Source organism: Drosophila takahashii, chromosome 4, assembly GCF_030179915.1.
Source record: "Drosophila takahashii strain IR98-3 E-12201 chromosome 4, DtakHiC1v2, whole genome shotgun sequence".
NCBI classification, from domain to species: Eukaryota; Metazoa; Arthropoda; class Insecta; order Diptera; family Drosophilidae; genus Drosophila; species Drosophila takahashii.
In genome coordinates this window covers 2,728,196-2,748,892 of record NC_091682.1, presented here as the reverse complement: position 1 = coordinate 2,748,892, position 20,697 = coordinate 2,728,196, and the positions used below count along the sequence as shown (strand labels likewise).

General features: G+C 33.2%; 1 protein-coding gene across 14 annotated transcripts; it reads left to right on the top strand.

Annotated features, from left to right (window-relative positions):
* The first annotated feature begins 3,835 nt into the window (after positions 1-3,835).
* CaMKII (Calcium/calmodulin-dependent protein kinase II) lies at positions 3,836-19,365 on the top strand. Of its 14 annotated transcripts, none has more exons than XM_017140794.3 (16): positions 3,836-4,100; positions 6,888-7,042; positions 7,105-7,199; positions 7,303-7,362; positions 8,080-8,134; positions 8,462-8,787; positions 8,880-8,974; positions 9,034-9,156; positions 9,217-9,343; positions 9,680-9,772; positions 11,668-11,721; positions 14,805-14,870; positions 16,502-16,577; positions 16,832-16,926; positions 16,986-17,100; positions 17,163-19,365. In XM_017140794.3, exons 2-16 carry the CDS (start codon positions 6,978-6,980, stop codon positions 17,305-17,307), a joined length of 1,590 nt encoding a protein of 529 aa, XP_016996283.1. In that variant the 5' UTR covers positions 3,836-4,100; positions 6,888-6,977; the 3' UTR covers positions 17,308-19,365. The 14 variants fall into 14 exon arrangements, with proteins under 14 accessions (XP_016996283.1, XP_016996282.1, XP_016996291.1 ...); XM_017140793.3 differs by having other exon boundaries at positions 16,499-16,577; XM_017140792.3 differs by having other exon boundaries at positions 3,837-4,100; positions 11,665-11,721.
* The last annotated feature ends 1,332 nt before the right edge of the window (positions 19,366-20,697 follow it).

The window sequence follows — 20,697 nt, the reverse complement described above, 5'->3', positions numbered from 1 at the left end:
GTAGGACGAATTAGAGAGACGTAAAGGAGCTTAGTGGTGAAAGGGTCATCAAATTCCTTAGACCAGCGTTTTATGAAAGCTAATAAGCATTTAGCTTTATTGGAGATGGTACTGACGTGGCGATTAAAACAAATCTTGTGGTCAAATAGGACACCAAGATCAAGAACAGTATCAATGCGTTCAAGTGCAGAGTGATCTATTGAGTATGTAAAAATATATGGATTGGATCGATAAAATGACATGGATTTACATTTATCAGGATTGAGCAGTAGCTTGTTGACTAGGCACCAGGATTGAAGGTTATTTAAGTCGAGCTGGAGCTGCTTGTAGGAACTAGGTGAGGTCAGATGCATACACAACTTGACATCATCCGCAAACATAAGTACTTTGGAGAACTCAATTACTTGAGGAAGATCGTTGACAAAAAAGCGAAATAAATTTTTGAAGTCCGATCATTCGGTAACAAGTTATGCGCGATCTAAATTTTATGCATCGCACTCCCAATGGCTGAGTAACGGGTATCTGATAGTCGGAACACCCGACTATAGTGTTCTCTCTTGTTGTAATTGGCGTTTCGGGGTTTTTTGGGAAGAATATGCATTTATACTGCAATGGCCAAAGCTTGGAAATTGGTGCTTGGTGCATGTCCAAAGAACCGAAAAGCCTTACAACTCAGAATATTATCTCATCTCCCAATATTGTCCAAAATTGTTGTTTAAAAAAGGATATAGTTTAAGATCTGTATGGGAGTAAAGTGCTATAAATATCATAGGTTTGTTGAAATTCTCGTGGCGTGGCTGTTGGTTCTGGATGGAATTCCCATTCTTGGACCATTTGCTAATAGCAATAAAAAAAACAATCATTTGCCGCCGAATACATTCCACATGGTAGCGATAAAATTGTAATTAGTGTTGTGTTGTAATCCATTATATTTTCATAGAGATTTTCTATGCCACACCGCTTCTGCTCAAACACAGCCAAAGATCAAATTTGTTATTCTGTGCGTCGCGGGTAAAGCCTAGGGCCGGTTTCTCGAGTGCCGGCTAACATTTCTCGAACAGATAAAGTCCCTGCTAAGTCATTTTGGCTTTCTCGAGCACCAATGTGAGAGCTAACTTTGACAGGGACTCGGAGTCCCTGTTAAGCGTTTTCGGCTCGATAGCCGATGTTTGGAAAAATCACTAAAATATCAATAAATACAAATACAGATTTTTCAAGTTTTCAACACTTTTCCGCTTGCAATCAAAGCGTAACGAAACAACGTGAAGTGCAATCAAAACGTGAAGTGCAATCAAAGCGTAACGAAACAACGTGAAGTGCAATCAAAACGTAATCAGAGTTTCACCTAGTCGAAAAATATTATTCTTTTGTAGTGTGACCGAAGTTTTCTGAGTTCACCCGCTTTGCTTGTAGCTTGGTCTTACTCTCAACAAACAAATCAACTGGCGCCAATTTTAAAATATTACAATACGTTGAGCCGACCTGGGTCGCAAGCTCTCAATTCGCTGTTGGAATGGCGATATGTATTGCAGCAGCTCCTACAGGCATTGGCCATTGGTTTTTCTGGTTTTCCTTCCATTTATAAATTGTTATTGGCACACCGCTTCTGCACATGCACAATCAAAGATCAAATTTTTTATTCTTTGGTCGGCAGCTAAAGGCGTTCATCGGAATTCATCCGCTAAATCTAGTATATTTGTGGTATTTTCTCACTATTTCCTTAGCTCAACTGAGTACCGAGGTGGGAAAAAGGCCCCGGCTAAAGGCTTTAGCTACCTATTTGCCTCTCGCTTACTCCTATGCTTAGCTAGCAATTTTCGTCGATGTGAGTACTTCGCTTTAGTGTAGATAGGCTATTAACATTTAACAACACAAATACATTTAAAAACACAGTGCAACACGGAAAATGTAACAGCAATTTGGGTTTCAAGAACCAAAAGCACACATCGGTACGATTTAAACCACATATGGCGTAGCAATTTTAATATTTGGTGTATAAATTGATTTATAAATGCAATCTATCTTAAGCAGATTTAATTTTCAGGTACGCGTCTTCAACCTTATTTTATGTAAATACATTTAAAGGTACAACAAGTTGTTAAATTGGGTTAAAACAGTGAATATAAAACTGTAGACACAAAAAAGTAAATGAAACATCTGGTATTTTTCTCCACATTTTGAAGCATATGCATAGATGCCCTTTTTTATTAAACGTTGTTTAGCATTTTTAATCCTCAGGTCAATAAATGCAAATGTAATTTCATTCAAGTCTTGAGTTATTGCCAATTTTTAATTGAAATGTTGAAATAGTTATAATATGCAACCGCGCTCTAAGCCATAAAAATGTGGCACAATGTAATACAAATACCTAACTATTTAATTTCATGTTTGGCCCACTTCTAAAGATCAATATATAAGGATAAATAAAATGTTTATACTTGGACAATTATTTAACGACTACAAACAACCCTATTTTCTCGAGTAAAAAATTGTTGAAAATAAAACGAACTATTATTAGTTGGTGTCAAAGAGGTGTTCCGCCTTAACTTCATTACTTTTAAACTTTAGAATTAGTTCACTTTAATAACTACCAACTACACACAAATATTGGCAAATTATAGTTGGGCTTGGACCCAAGTTCTCGTTTTTATGAAAATTCCTTTTGGGCTTCGGGCTGAATAACTCGTGGTTCGAGGTCCTTTTTATTGGTGGCAAATACTTAAAAGTCTGGACAGGTCGGGACAGAGTATCTGCGCTTCCAGGCATGAGAAAGTTCACACTTACAGTTTTTTATACCCGTTACTCGGAGATTGTCTGTCTGTATGAACGCTGAGACCTCGGAAACTATAAAAGATACAGGATTGGCATTAAGCAAGCAGATTCTAAAGTGCCACGCCCCCTCTAACGCCCACAAACCGCAAAAAGCTGTGAGTAAACAGTACCAATTCCGTGCCATAGATGTCGCCGTCGCCGCGTGATCAACACAGCTGCTGGTGCTGGAAAAAAGCTCGTCACTCTAATTTGGAATATGTGAATGCAAAATGTAAGTTATTTGAAATGGGGTGCGCGAAAATCATACAAAAAGGCATATTTATATTAAAGTTGTCAAGCTGAGTGTATTTAAAAGTCGAGGAACTTGACTATAGCGTTTTCTCTTCTTTTTATACTGAGGTGTGCATCCTAAGGACTCGGCTCGTTCTAAATTTGCTAAAACAATATAAATTATTTTAAATTAAATATAGTTTATTTATTTTGTACGATCAACAGTGAGTTTTTCCAAATATTTATAAAAGGACCACCATTTTTGTTGGATTTCTTTGTACCGGTTTCTAATCGCTTCCAACTAATTTTATTTAACAGTTGCACAGGATAAGAGTAAAGTAAACGGACGGAGTGGTTTTTCTAGGCGGTTTGGTGAATCGGGGTTGTAAAACTTGTATCAGTTTTAAGGCAAAAAACTGTATGAGTATATTGTGGAGTGCGTACTGGCTAACGGTAAAATGCTATCTTTTTTTTGTGTATTATTTATTATTTATTTATTTATTTCACAAATTCTTAAGGTCTTCCATATGAGCATATACATATACTGTTAAAGGTCTCTCCTGCGGAAACTTCTGCAAAATAGCTTGCAACACTCCGCATTCAGTGCATTCAGTGTGCAGCTGTAACCAATAGTTTGTGTTATCTGCGCAACAACAACAAGCATCTTGTTAGTGCGCAGACTCCTGTATAAGGCCTTCGTAGGCATACGTTTTCAATTGAACGACAGTCTGAGGAAAAGTCGGCAAAAAGCTTTTCGTTTCGGCACTTCATCGAATCAAACGCGACCGCAAAATCTTGTTAGTCAGTATTGAATTCGATTTTCAAGAAAACAGACGTTCTCAAAATTTCGGAATCTGAATCTAACGCGTCGTGTTCTCCCAGTTCGCTAAAAAAAATATATATATATACATATGTAGATATTTGTATGTGCATTTCGGAAAATTATTTACCATATTGTCATTCCAAAAGATACTGACAAAAATTCAGACACATCTCTTGGGTTGCGGAGACGTTGAATTGATTAGTGCACACGTCTGACATATACATCAAGTATATAGGTATCCAATTGATAAAATAATTCTATATACATACTCAATGTATAACCTATATATACATATATTTATTTAAATATATACATATCTATAACGGTGTATTATTCTCCTGATACAATTCTGGGTCAACACAGATTCAAAAATATACACCAACGTGAATATTTTCGATCTAAAGTATGTTAATTTTTTGTGTATATACACACATAGGTGTGCACAAACATACATATGTATATTAAAAACATTTTTTACGCGTATAAAGGGTCTTAATGTTATATTTAAGTTAATAAGGAAATTTACTCGCCTCGCCCCGAGCTTTAAAGGATTTTTAACGTTTGTATGTATCCCTTTATGTGCTTGTGTATGTGCTGACTAACAATTACAAATTCAGCAATTATGCGGGATAATACTTTAGGAGCTGGCTTTAAATTCATGTAACTTAAATCAAAGTATTGATTTTATCCAAGTGTTGTAAGTAACTAATTGTGTTTTGCCTACTAGTCACGTCGTTTCGGACTAAATAACGGTTAAAATAATAAAGCTCTAAAAGTTCCTGCAGATAGATTTTTTCACGGTAAAACCGTTTTTATGATTTTACACAACTGGATTATTTGCAACAAGTTCTACCTAATGCCCTGGAATATCCTGGTTAAACGGGAAGGGGCGTTTTACCATTAAGCTCAATCAAAAAAGCTCAAGTATATGAAACCTGCAAAGGATACATACTTACGTACAAATACATGCTGGTACTGTGCCCCAGATACATTCTCTTAAGCAGGAACTTCTGATTTAGAAAGGAACCAACATTAACCAAAAACACCTGTCGCTCAAAATGTTAACATTTTAAGTTTATTGATAATTCAAAAGATCCCATAGTCAACTTTAAAAATGTTTTCATAATTATATTGTTTTGTCTTGTGGAAAAGCATTAATTAGACCGTTGTTTAGCACGAAAATCAGTGTTGGAATAAAAAGTCTCTAATCTCATCCAAACTCTAAGTAATTATATTTACATTCTTATATACATATGTATATATGTACATAGCTTTTAAGAAAGCGGTGTTTTAGAAGTTCTGACCCGCAATAAAAAATTCATGGAGGTTACTAGTAACCCTGAAATGAGGCAGCTTACAAGTTATAACAAGTTTTTTTCTTATTAACATAAAAACAAAAATATAAAAATTTTAAGGGAAGGTAAAGTCCAGGTCTTGACTTGCCATGGTGCTGTGGCACGCCCTTTTAAAATAAACATTTCGTCGGATGTCTTATCGTGGTGGAAAACTATGTGACAAAAATAAATATTTATTGGATCATCTTTTGTTCGCCTTTTTGCTCAATCCATGTCATAAATTGAAGTTACTTTTTAAAAAAAATATAGTTGCCGTTGAACCGTTGACTATCAATTTTAAAATTGTTTAATTGAGAATTTTTAAAAGGATAGTTCGATAAATGTAGGTAGTTCTTTGTGGTTTTTGGCATCAAATAATCGCCCACCTAGCCTTTTCTTTTTTCATTTGAATAGCATTCCTTACTTTTAGTATCCGATACTGTAGGCTAACATATCGGTGGCAAAACGTTTGCTTGAACACTTTAAAAAAGGCGTTTTGTGGCGTTCACTGTATCTCAGCCAAAATCCCCTGTCCCAGTCCCAGTCCCTGGGAAGCCTAATTTAACATTTTTGAGTTTAGTAGTCAAAACTCGTGTTTATGCCGAAAAATCGGTTTTTTAAGTTTAAAATTATATAAAACTTTTTCCATACGCCGTAAAGCGGTTTAGAAATGCCGGTCAGCACGGACTTTTAAATCGTGGCTTGCAGAAAACCCCTATTGATCTACGACACTTCAGCGTAATTGACCTAAAAAATACAACTTGCCCAGATAATATTTTTAAAGTATTAGAAGGTCCGATTTAACATTATCACATTTGATATAAACATACTAATGGTAAAGAAAAAACTATATTCCAAAGGCGCAAGGCCCCTTAATTTTAAAATAATAAATTGGTATTTTGCTTGCTTACATTCGAAAAATTTCATTATCTACATACGTAGGTACAAATACATTTTCACAAAGGCGTTAGTTAATTTTGTCATTTCTCAAAACGCCGGTACGAGAACGACTGCAAATGGTGTGACCATATCAAAACATTCAATACAATTACTGCAGAATATTTATATTGTAAAAAAATGTAATAAATGTATTGCAATAATAACATAGAAATAATAAATAAATGTAAACGCCTGGATAGTAGGGTTGATTAGCCGGGATTGACAACGACGACGAGATCGCATCGTCTACAGCGCTTTTTGCTTACGCAAATGTGTTCGCCTGAGCAATTAAGTGATCCCTGATCTGCCCGATATAAGTCCTGAAGGTCCTGAGGCGTTGCTATTGTTGTGCGCACTTGGCTGAAGAATAACCTGGGGTCGCAGCCAGAAATTGGACCACCATATCGGCATGTTCTGCTTCACGAGCTCGAAATGGAAGACGGTGGTTTAGAAAACAAACGGGGCACGAATCGATGGCGCTTCCAGCAGGGAAAATAAATAGATCGCCAGAGGAGATCGAAATTAGAGATGAAGTTTTAATTGTATCAAAAACTCTGGATTACCCAATTGAATTGTTTTACTGTGTGTGCCTTTATGTACTTGCGCTACCGTTTTCAATGTAAATCCATTTTAATATAACCCCATTCATAACAGACCTAGTACATACATATTGGTGGTTATTATAAGTACTTATAGATTAAGTTCTTACCTCTACTTTAATAACGTTCTTTCTTTTGCTCAATATTCAGAAAACCAACATTCGAACACCTAGGAAAGCACTTCTGGGGACTTGTTAAAGATTTATAGTCGCAATAGATTTTCTTAAGTGTGCCATCGCGATGGCTGCACCAGCAGCCTGTACGCGTTTTTCGGACAACTACGACATCAAAGAAGAGCTGGGAAAGTAAGTAAATCAGAAGCAGTACAACTGAATTGATTATAATTATCCTATTAATAAAATTTCAGAGGGGCCTTCTCAATAGTAAAAAGATGTGTCCAAAAGTCAACTGGATTTGAATTTGCTGCAAAAATTATAAATACAAAAAAATTAACTGCAAGAGGTAAGCAATCTATCTGGGTCAAGCCAAACACCTCGCACGCTACTTATGTATGTTGCTTATACGCATATACATTAAATTTTGTTTTTTAATATATTTAATAAAGACTTTCAAAAACTGGAACGTGAAGCTAGGATCTGCAGAAAATTACACCATCCTAACATAGGTATGTTATGTGTTATTATACAATTTGTTACAGAGATTATAGGCCTTGTCGAAGAAATTTGAGTTATAACCTATAAAGTATGTATATATATTTTTGTTCAGGATCACTAGCTGAGTCTATCTAGCCATGTCCGTCTGTCTGTATGAACGGTGATATCTTAGAAACTATAAAAGCTAGAAGATTGGCATTGGTATACAGATTCTAAGCAGCGCAAGTTTGTTTCATCAAGCTGCCACGCCCCCTCGCCCACAAAACCAAAAACTGTGTCGCACACTGTTTCGATACTAGAATGAAACTTCAAACTGAAATGTATTCCTTTCGCCAATACCTATTGGTTGAACTACTTAAATTTTGTCTATTTCCCACATTTATGCCTTGCATGGCAAGTGGTACCACTGCCTTCCAGTAGGCGGTGCCGTCGCCAATTTTAAAATTGGGCGTTGAATCTTTTTTTAAGCTGAGTAACGGGTATCTAACAGTCCAGGCACTCGACTATAGCGATCTCTATTGCTTAAAGTTCAAGCTGTGTCTATTAATAGTCAGATTTTATAAAAGTTTTAACTTTATTGTGAGAAAACTAAACTGAACGATAATTTATATTTTAGAAAAGTACTTATCAGCTACTTCAACAGGCCTACAATCTACGTTACCTCTTGAGATAATAATTTTTATAATAAATATGTAAAATAAAGTGTTGAAATTTGTTTTTTATTTCAGTGCGATTGCATGACAGTATACAGGAGGAGAACTATCACTATCTTGTTTTTGATCTGTAAGCAAAAAAACAGCATACAAATACTTTCCAAAATATTCCCGTTGTCTACTCCCAAAAATGTTTGAAAAATATGAATTTCTAACAAACGCTTATACATGTTGCAATGACTTGACTATTGTTTATTGAGATTCATACTTCATCCTTTTCCCTCCGATCGTTCGTACATACATATTGTATGAAAACGAATAAAATTTGTTTCTGCGAAATATGAACACTTTATTATAATAAAGAGGTTCTTACCGCTATTGTTATTCAAATTATAAACTAAATCTAAATTAAGACAACCAATCCACAAAATTTGACTATGCATACATACATTTGCAGTGTAACTGGTGGTGAACTTTTCGAAGATATTGTTGCACGCGAATTTTATTCAGAGGCTGATGCATCACATTGTATTCAACAAATATTGGAATCGGTCAATCACTGCCACCAAAATGGTGTGGTGCATCGAGATCTGAAACCAGAGAATTTACTATTAGCTAGTAAGGCAAAGGGTGCAGCAGTGAAACTCGCTGACTTTGGTCTAGCCATTGAAGTTCAAGGCGATCATCAGGCTTGGTTTGGATTTGCTGGCACTCCAGGATATCTGTCGCCAGAGGTATTGAAAAAGGAGCCTTATGGCAAATCGGTAGATATATGGGCATGTGGTAAGCAATTCTAATTCTTAACATATTTGTATTCTCGAGCATGACAATCTAAAACAGTAAAGCACAATTCAGCAACTAATTATTTTTCACAGGTGTCATTCTTTACATACTTCTTGTTGGCTACCCACCATTCTGGGACGAGGATCAGCACCGACTGTACTCTCAGATTAAAGCAGGCGCTTATGATGTATGGAATCTAGAATATCTTATATCTGCTAATAATCTGTAAATTTTATTTTATTTAAGTATCCGTCTCCAGAATGGGATACGGTCACCCCAGAAGCAAAGAATCTTATCAACCAAATGCTTACGGTAAATCCAAATAAACGAATAACCGCCGCCGAGGCTTTGAAGCACCCATGGATTTGTGTAAGTACAGACAAAAAGACTCTTAATACTTTATAAATAAAATGGCACGCGCATTGACAGCAACGAGAGCGTGTGGCTTCCGTCGTGCATCGCCAAGAAACTGTAGACTGCCTGAAGAAGTTTAATGCGCGTCGCAAGCTAAAGGGAGCCATACTAACGACAATGTTGGCTACCAGAAATTTTTCAAGTAAGTAATTTTTAAATATAATTATTATTATGAAGTGTTCGGCTATAATGTAAAATTTATAGTCCAACTTAAATTTAGCTATAGCTACGGGGCCTTAAGCTAAATTTTTAAATAAAATATAATATAATTATAATCATAAACAATTTCGATGTCAAACATGTGAACGCATACTATTTTAAAAACAACATTGGACATTTTTTAAACCAGATGCCTTGAAAATCTTTCCTCAGCTACACAACGTTAAAGTTTTTATTACAATTTTGTATTAAAATAATTTAGATAGATATAAAAAGCTGAACAGTGATTTTATTGAACCTAAACTTGTGTATTTTACAGGCAGAAGTATGATTACCAAAAAGGGTGACGGATCTCAAGTCAAGGAATCTACCGATTCTTCTAGCACTACTCTAGAAGACGATGACATTAAAGGTAAATATTATAATTCATTAAACCTTTCACCTTCATTTAAAGTAAACTAAAAATGCCAAGTCTTGCAAACATTAGTATATTAGCTAAATATGTCAGGGATCACAATCTACCGCTAGAGCTTTGCACTAAGATACAGTCTAGGTAATGCTGCTACAATACAAAATTATTTGCATATATTTGTAGAGATAAAGTATGATAAAATAAAGCTAGCACGTAAAAGAACATAGATCATGATTGTAATTGTATATTTAAATTTGGTTTAATTTACATTGAACACGATATTATAATTTTTGCTTGATGGGAAGAAAGGAAAAAGTACTACTGAGTTGAACATAAATGATAAGATTTGAGGTTAAAGCTTTTTTAATATTTCAAATTTTATGTACTACAAAAACAATATATCTTGTGCCGAAATGGAACTATTACGTTATATTCTTTTGAGTAAAAAACCGCAATGCCTTAATATATTCCCAAAGACGCTAGTCCTGTCCTCTTTGTCGAATCCATTTTTAGTAAGTGCATGTTTTTATAAAGTCCTAATTAGACTGGAATCTTTAATTTGGAATATTTACATATATATGTTGTGAACATATTTAAATAGCCTTTTAACTTAGTTGTCCATCTACCAAGAATGAAGTTTCAATTGCCCTTGCAGGCTAACATTTTGATCAAATTAATTTAAACAGCTCAGGTTTATGGAAAGCAATAGCTAAACTTTACATAAATAGCTTTTTCATAACTGAATCGTAAGCAATAAATGTCCTTAATTAACTTAAATATTGTTAAAAGCTTATTTTTATATTCCTATTTTTGCACGATTTCATTCATACGATTCTATTGTGGCAGACTGAATCGGATCTTAAAGTCAATCAACAAAATTAAAGAATTAAATTAAAAAATGCCTAAAACTTATGTCAGAAAGTCGATGAAACTTACTTCAATATCTGAAAATTCCAAAAGCACTTGATCTTTTTCTTAATTTATTATTACATGATCTTTTTTGAAATTTATTATATAAAAATTGTTATGCATTATTTTATTATGCATTATTTTATTTATTAATTTTTGACTTACTTTTTTTCTTAAGACACTGCAATAAGCCGCGAATTGTTGATAAATAAATTTTATAAACTACTTTTTTGCATATACATACATTCATTCAAAATTTTTTCAAAAATTCGCGAACTGAAGGATTTGTCTTTACGATGTTAAGTAATTAATAAAAATCAATACTTTTGAATGCCACGTATTTAATAACACCATATATATACCATAATTTAGCAACACTTTTTAAATACTAATAGCTTTGAACGTAAGCCAAGTACCACTTCAATAAAATAACTTACGAAATCAAAACCTAACAAAATAAAATGTTTTCGGTCGTACAATTTTCAATTTGTATAATTGAAAATGTTCATTTCATTTAATTATGTAAATATGCAAGACCTTGTCAATAAAAATAGGATTTTTTTTACATTATGCCTAGTACTCACTTTAATCGAAAAGCCTACGAAATGAAAATCTTCATACAAATTTTTGATCAAGAAATTTTCCGCCTGTCATTTTTGTATAGAAATTTTCGTTTCGTTGCCTTTTTGATTGAAGTGAGTACTAGGCCTTAAACTTAAACAAACTGTAAAAAAATGAAAATGTTGTATTTTCTGGAGTGTCACAAAAATTTTTCCAGATGAATTTGATTGCATTGGAAACGTACATCAATACAAATTCTAAATTTCGTGGCTTGATAGAGATTTCTGTGACAACCCTATATATTTTAACATTTTAAACACAAACCCAACTCACTAATCTCACCAGAATTACCATAAGGGACACATTGGTACATTTGCAATTTCAAATATGACATTTTTTTAAAATTTTTTTGTTTTCCCTAGAAGATAAAAAAGGAATCGTTGATCGCAGTACCACAGTCATATCAAAAGAGCCAGAAGGTAAATCTTATTCTGCATTTTTGGGTTTTCTGTACACAAATTTTGCGTTCCTTATTTCTATAAAAAACATCCAATATACATATATGCACATTCATTGCATCGCATCGTCGTCTGTCCATTTTTCAATAAGACTAAAATAAAGAACTAATATGTACACCGCTAGGTTAAAATGATTTTGAAAAGTTAGTTCACCGAATAACTTAGTAAAGGTTACATTTCATATGTAAGTTTCTATGTAGTTGCGTGTAGTTTTGCCAGCATTGGCATTAAAATCGAGATCGAAAACTGTTAGCATGTGCGACTGCTTCTGGATATTCATAAAAACGATTATTTATTTAAAAGATTGTTGTCGATTCCCAAGAGTCTTATTTTTCATTTCAGCTTTGAATCTTCTGCATTTGGATTGAAACTTTAATGCAACAAAATACCATAATATTTATTTACCTGTATTTATTGATTATTAACGATTGGTCAATATAACGAAGTTCGACAGGTAGTGAAAAAAGTGTAAATACATTAATCTGCATAATTTAGCTGATCGGACTAAACTTAATAAAAATTTGTATAAAATTATGTTGGTTATAAAATGTTTTTTTTTTAATACTAAATTATATAAAAAGGTTAAAAAAAGATTTTGTATAGCATACCTTTTGAATTCCACATTTCCCTTTCACTTTTCCCCCGAGTGGATGTTCGTTCGCGCATTGTACAGATTTAAGTTGCTATGATCTGGAAAACCGCGTCGAAAAGTTTTACTTAATACTGGGGTGACAAAGATATCACCTATTTATATAGTATTATTATAAGAGTATGTCAAAATCTCTTGGCGACTTATTCAACCCCACCTTATTGACAATAAGACCAGGCTACATGCATTGCGGGTGAAAACTTTGGTCGCACCACAAAGAATAATATCTTTCGATAAGCGAAATTCTTAGCCGATGTCACTACTAGGCTTAAGTCCGTTTAATGATACATATATACAAGGGTGGCGTGGCACAGAAATCGACTGTAGTTTTTTCGTGCAGCAATACAAATTCCAAAAAGAGCCTATTGGTATTAATTATAATTTAGTCTAAGTCCTTTAAAATTGGACGGAACTTAGGTTAAAACGAACAAAAATTTATTAAATTAACATAAATAAATAGTTTTTAAGAGCTTTGAGTACGTTTGGTATTAATTTTATTGACTTTTAAAAGTTGGAGCACTTTTAAATTATAACATTAAAAATATTAACTTAAAAATCTTAAAAGAAATTGGAATATTGTCATGCAAAACGAATACTTTTGTGAGTCTTTTTGTATACCCTTTACTCGTAGAGTGTATTGTATTCGTGCAAAAGTATGTAACAGGTAGAAGGAAGCGTTTCCGACCCTATAAACTATAAATATTCTTGATCAGGATTACTAGCCGAGTCGATCTAGCCATGTCCGTCTGTCCGACTGTCCGTCTGTATGAACGCTGAGATCTCAGAAACTACAAAAGCTAGAAGGTTAAGATTTTCCACACATATTCTTTGGCTTCCTACGCAGCGCAAGTTTATTTTAGCCGAGCGCCACGCCCCCTCTAACGCCCACAATCGCCCACTAACGATTTTAAAATGGGTCCTGCGCCCACATCTTTAAAGATTTCCGAGAAGTATAAATGCAATTTTGTTGTGTATATTTATACCTATCGAAATGTAGAAGACATTTTTCAAATCGGACCATTCATTTAAAAGTTATACGCAATCAAAATATCTACATATATCTATCTCCCTCGCTCTCCCTTTAGCTGAGTTACGATTATTAGTCGGGACACCAGCCCGCGTTCGCACTTCCTTTAGCTGAGTGACGGGTATTAGATAGTCGGAACACCAACCCGACTATAGCGTTCTCTCTTGTTTGACTATGTTTTCTGGAATTTATTTCTGCCTTAAAAAAAATCCTAAAATTATTCTAAGTATGGGGTTTGAAAGATAAAGAGTGTATCATTTAAAAAACTTTAGCATCGAATCAAACCATGCATTCATTTGCCTCTGAGAGCTCCGAAAAGTTGGCCAATTTTAGCATTTTTCGAACTTTGAGGTCTTTTGCCAAGAATCCTTGCGTCGGGGAACTTTTTGGAAACGCAGATTGACTTGGGAGTTCGTAACGAATCCAAAAATATAGCATCCATCGAGGTACATTTTTGATGCTGCATAGTGTAATTGGAGGAACATAATTTTATTTGTAACCCCAAAAACAGACAAAAATACATTCCAAAATAAAAACAATGGAGAACGTTAGGGTGCCCGACTATCAGATACCCGTTACTCAGCTAAGGGAAGTGCGAGGGAGACGGATATGCATGCAGAAAAGCGATTGCTTACACTGCTTAAATTTTTTTATTAAGTCATAACATTGATCCTGATCAATAGCATATATACTTTATATATACACAATCGCATACGATTTGGTTATCCATCTAGCACCCAAACATTGTTCAAATCGGACCATTCATTAAAAAGTTTATGCGCATTCCAAGTTTCATATCCCCTTAGCTGAGACGGGGCACCCGACCATAGCGTTCTCTATTGTTTCTCTTTTAGAAACGGATAATTAGGTAAATAAAAAGATCACTATCGAAGAACTTTATTGACCAACTCTAAATTTCAATCTCCCTCCCTTGGGAGTATGTTTTCGGTATTTTTTTTCTAATTTATCATACTCACGATTTTTGAATGGCTGCTCTTCCAAAAATTCAAAACTTCTTTTCTTATATGCCATGGTCCCTTGCATATTGAATGCTTAATTGGGCCGTTCCTTAATGACGAATGTATGATTGCATAAAGTTACATAAATATGTTTTTCATCCATGGGTTATATTTTAAATATATTTAAAAATATATGAATTTCATGAAAATACAGATTATAGTAAATCCCTACCACGTACACATTTTTCACTCACATCGTAGACTTAAATTCATCCCATATTCCGAACTATTAAGGAACAATTTTCATTAATCGCATTTCAAAAAACTCTACTCTAGTGATGATTTTATTAAAAACACTTACAATTTGTATAAAAATTGATTTTTATACAATACAAAATGTGCGTTTTAGATATAAGGATACTGTGTCCTGCAAAAACTTGCCAGCAAAATACAGGAAACTCGCAGTGCTCGTCAGGTATGTATGTATACAAAAAAAAGTTTGGAGTTCCAAGTCTAATATGACTTTAAAGATGAAACTCACATTTTAAGGAGGTCTGAAATTGTATTTGTTCTTCTATAAACATGCGAAATTAATCGGAAAAAATTAATTTCAAATATTTTGATTGCCATTTAATAGAAACGGAAAATATTTGTAGAGCTGATTTTAATTAAGAAAGCACATGCAAGATCCATGAGTACACACATCAAATATGTATTTTTAAATTATAAATTAATAATCGTATGCTTATATAAGTGCATGCTAACCATGTTCTCATTATATGCAATGACCTTTATAATTATAATGCCTTTCGCACTTTGCTGATGAGTATTGAATATCCTTTCTGCAAATACAAAAAATGTCTTCCATTTTACTCAATTTTATTGCAATGACATCGCTTTTGTGCTTTGTGTTTTTCCCTCTGACTTTTTTGTTAAAATTTGTATATTAGTATTCAAGCCAAATTTCAAATGAGATTTAAATGCACATATTACCTTTTCGAAGTCAATAAATACTTTTTTTATTTAGACGTTCCAAAATGCAAAGTGCTTGCATAAAATGTACAATATATTTGTTAAGGCTTTTATAAGTGCAATTAATTTGTCGGAATAACAGAAAAGTGGAAAATTAAAGAAGTTGGGGACGTTTCAAACGGCTTACGGTTAATATAATGAAAATATATTCAGAATTCAAAAGATGTGAAAACGACCTTGTAATTTACATTAAAACAAGTTTAACCATCTTTGGAAGAGATTTCTGCAAGGCTTCCAATGGTGATGAAAAATTAAATTTTGCTATACAAGCACTTAAAATTTTTGTAATTAAGAGAGTACAGTATATTATTGTATAAAGCGAAAATTATAAAGGTTTTAAAATAAACAAATGAAACCAACTTAATACTGTACTCGAATTTAATCCACTACACTGGAAACACAGGATTCCTTTCTGCCGACACAAATTATACAGCATCTCATTAAAAACGTAATCATGATTATATGATTATTTGATCATGTTGAATCAAACTTAATTGACTGCGTTCCGGTACTTATCCAGAAAAGTAAATAATAGAGATATTTCGTCATCTGGCTAGAATTTAATTATTCTTCCTTCAATTACGTACAGCTTTGAGGTATTTCTGGAGTCAAAATCGATTGATGGAATGTGCATAGGTAAATTAAATAACATCTTCGGAATATCGTGTATTACAACATGTATTATTTAATAAACATTGTATATTTGCTATCAAGTTTAAAACCTGTCAAACTAAAGCCGTTTTGTTCATTTACCAAACATACATAGGTCTGCAAGGGTATTTTAAACTTCAGCCGACAAGGCTTGAAAAGCCAGATTTGGTTCCAAATTTATAAATTTATAAAATGTTCTTCGCATGTTTCAAAGCTTTTAATTTGTTGACAGATAGAATTCAATAAGTTCCGTTAGGTATATGTATGAATATAAAAATGAAGCCTTAAGGATATGTTACGGTATGAAGAATTAGGGTATTATTGTGTTCATAGATAGAAAAAAGCCGAGATTAACCTAATTTTACAATAATAAACTAATTGTTAACACTAAATAACCTAAAAAAATATTTTTAATCAAAGCAGCTAGACGACAAGAAATAATAAAGATTACTGAACAGTTGATTGAAGCTATCAACAGCGGCGACTTTGATGGATACACGTAAGTTAAAAATGTATTATAAACGTTTATCTTTGTCTAAAGAAAGTTCATCAGTTAAGTGTTTTTTTTAACTAACTATCGGTTTTTTTAAATTCTGTTAAAGAGAAAGATAAAGAAAGAAAGGTCAACATTTTAAGCTTTAAGAAATGTTGGTATACATTGGTACATATATACAAAAACAAGTATTGTAATCTTGAAGGGGTGTAAACTTGTAAACTCAAAACGTTATCAATGTAAAAATTTTTGTACCTTAGCAAAATATGTGATCCGCATCTAACTGCCTTTGAGCCAGAAGCTTTGGGTAATCTTGTCGAAGGAATTGATTTTCACAAATTTTACTTTGAAAATGGTGAGTAAGGTGTTAAGGACTTATTCGCAAGATACCAACCTATTTTATTCCGATTTCAGTTCTTGGTAAGAATTGCAAAGCTATCAACACAACCATATTAAATCCCCACGTGCACTTATTGGGTGAAGAAGCCGCGTGCATTGCCTATGTCAGACTTACACAGTACATAGATAAGTAAGTACCTGGCACAGATATGCACTAGAAATCTATTAAAATTGTTTATATTTAATTTACAGGCAAGGACATGCACACACCCATCAGTCTGAGGAGACGCGCGTCTGGCACAAACGCGATAACAAATGGCAAAATGTTCACTTTCATCGAAGTGCATCTGCCAAAATAAGCGGAGCTACTACATTCGATTTTATACCCCAAAAGTAGTGGGCGTTAGTCAATGGAATATGAACTGTCATTATGCACATGTCAATAAAAGTGCTATATTTATAACTAGAGGGCGCAATAGTAATTTTGCGAATAAAGTTGTTAGTGCGAATTTTATTATTTTCTTTATTTATTTCAAGTGTTTAGTGTCCCCTGTTATTCTATGTTAAAATATACAGTACAATTAAAAGCATATATCGCATTTCAGATATCCCATTGAAATATGGTCACTTTAAAAATTCAAAGAACGAACAACACGAATATACAAAATACAACATAATATTTGATGTAAATGTCGTGGTATCAATCATAAGATTGTAAATTTAAATGTTGTTAAGGGAAGAAAAAGTTTATCATTTAACTTATATTGATATCAAACTTAAAATAAAATTAAAACCTTGTATCTATTGGAATAAGCAAGAAAATAATTCCAACCACTTTACTTAATCTTCTAAAAATAATTGCAAACAATTTAAAAGGCATGTATCACCTACTAGGATACGAATAATCATTTGTTTGTGCAGTCCGCTTATTCTTGTTCTTAAAATACATACACACATACATAGCTTACTAAAATCTGTGAATACAGGCGAATACAAATTACTCAAGTTAGCATTAACGATTTATGAAACTGTAAAGCATTAGGTAACTACAATGTAGCATTTAAAATTTTGAAAAAATAAGTACACAAAAACCAAATGAAATTAGCTAACTGAAATATAAAATTAAGCCGATTTATTTAAAAGTATGAAATTACTTAAAATTCACTAGATGACTAATTCTATATTTACTTCGCCGTTCTGTCCGCATGTGCTATATCAGTATATAGAGATGTCCTAAAAATACCATTTTGACGGTGCGGGTTACATTCTTACATGTATACTGACATCTGGATCCACAAATCCCGGTAATTCGACGCGTCACATATATGGATGTGCATATTTCAATATCTCTTACGGCCGAAAAAATAATTACTTGTTATTTTTTAAAATATTTTTGCGTTTCCTCTCGCGCGTGACTTGTTCCGCATGTGGTATATATGTTATTGTTTATATTATTGTTTGCTAAGGAATAACTTACATAATTAAAAATACATGCATACTTGTCATAAAGATACATTAAAATGTTTTACGATGAATTTTAAACGTTATTTAAAATGGTGGCACAGTCAATAGAATCCTTGGGACCGATCTTTTTAGATACCGACATGTATGAAATGAAAAAAAACGCAACATTACAATTAAATAAAAATTATTCTGTTTTCTTTATAATTTATTGAAACTTCATGAGCATACTTAAATATTAAACCCTTTGCGATGCAATAATAGTAAAGAAAGTTAATATTAATCAACTCTTAATGAAAGTCACAAATAATGTTATATAACAATTCTCCTAATTTTCAAATTTCTATATAAATAAAATGTGTAATAGGTTAAGCTCCTTTACTTAATGGATCTTTTTGTGTATAACTCCATATACTTTGTTATGAGCATAAATGCGAACATATATTGTATGTATGAGACTGTATCATCGTAAAATGATTACAACTTTTTCCTGATTATGTGTGCATACAAAAAATTGAATTTAAAAGCATTTCAAAAATTTACTGCACATTTATTTTTTACTCAAAAGTCAAAAACGATTCTCTGATAACTGTTTGAAAAAATATTTGATTTATGGTCCGTCTCCAAGTTGTACTTTTAATACAACCCACTCCTCTAGCTTTAAATATTTATAGGGCAATGCCTTTACAGTGCTTGGAATGTATTTATGATTATTTTAATTGTCTAATACTGTAAGTCAATCTAGGAATGGGACTTATTCACATGGTTATCAAATGTAAATGCTGTTGCTAAAATTCATTTATAGGACCTAAATGTCTTCTGAAATAATATTTAATACTTATAATACGAAAAAAACTATATTAAACCATTCGGACATATTAAATTGATCGAAGAGCTGTTGCTCCTAAGGTAAACGTTCTTAGAATAATACTTCATTAACTGAATTATGTTTTTCAAATCCAAATAATAAAATAAAAGAAACAAGGAATGCTAATTGCCTACACAAATTATTTTCATCAGTGGATGTCCCTTATAATTTAAGGAAATTTAAAACAATGCAGTTTTTAGCCCATAATGCAAAGTCCATAATACAATTTAATAATTCCAAATATTAAATAAATTATTCCATATATATAATTTATTAAATACAAATAAATACTTAATAAAAATGATAATAAACATTCAAATTGACCTTGTGCGCCTCTGGATTAATAAGGAAACCTTTACAATCGATTAAGCAGTCCGGCATAAGTGTCTAAGTGCCAAAATGTTCCATTCTGCGGCGATGTCTCACATGTATATTCCGGGCACCTTAAAACTTTAAACGCGTTTTTCCCGAAACCACTTTTTGAGACGGCCGGACACATAACTCGAACAAATCTTAACCTATCGATCTCAAATGTTGACAGTATAGACGTAGGATTTTTTTTATATTGCTTACTTTTTTTTATCAACAATTTTGTGACATTTTTTATTCGAAAAATGGTACTTTTTTTTCAATCGCTCACCATTTTGCAAAAAAATATATATCGAAAAAATCCCACGTCTGTCGATAGCTGTTGATATATAGAAACTAACCAAACTTGATTTTTTGTTCTAGATCAAAAATTAAGGACGTTAGGTGTCCGGCCATGGACCCCCTTCAACAAAAAAGGTATAAATACCCTTAATCTTATTTAATTTGCAATATGCAATGCTTCCTTTTGAAAGGATTCTTAACTTTTTGAAGTTAAATTACTTGCGAACTAATTGTTGGGTAGTACATTCTGTCTGTCGGTCTGACCTGCACGAGTAAGTAAAAATATATTCGATTACTACTCGGCGATGCCGATTCCAACTGTCAAATCTGGCATCGTAGGCATCGGCATCGTTTTACTCATATCTGACTTGTGTTTTTTGTTAAAGACAAGAAAGGAAGTTTACTTCGGCCAGCCGAAGTTTATATACCCTTGCAGGTTTGCCTACCTAAAATGTTGTTATACCCTTGCAGAGGGTATTATGATTTCAGTCAGAAGTTTGCAACGCAGTGAAGGAGACGTTTCCGACCCCATAAAGAATATATATTCTTCATCAGCATCACAAGACGAGTCGATCTAGCCATGTCCGTCTGTCCGTCTGTCTGTTTCTACGCAAACTAGTCTCTCAGTTTTTGAGCTATCGGGATGAAACTTTCCCAAAAATCTTCTTGCTATTGCAGGTAGTATATATGTCGGAACCGACCGGATCGGACAACTATATCTTATAGCTCCCATAGGAACGATCGGAAAAAAAAACGTTAAACAAAAAAGGAAGCTAGCTTTGGCCAGCCGAAGCTTATATACCCTTG

Excerpts from the sequence above, each read along its gene's own strand:
- CaMKII (XM_017140790.3), top strand. The coding sequence starts at position 6,978 with ATGGCTGCACCAGCAGCCTGTACGCGTTTTTCGGACAACTACGACATC. Across the intron at positions 7,043-7,104 it reads ATCAAAGAAGAGCTGGGAAA|AGGGGCCTTCTCAATAGTAA; the intron begins GTAAGTAAATCA and ends ATAAAATTTCAG. Across the intron at positions 9,157-9,216 it reads TGAAGCACCCATGGATTTGT|CAACGAGAGCGTGTGGCTTC; the intron begins GTAAGTACAGAC and ends GCGCATTGACAG.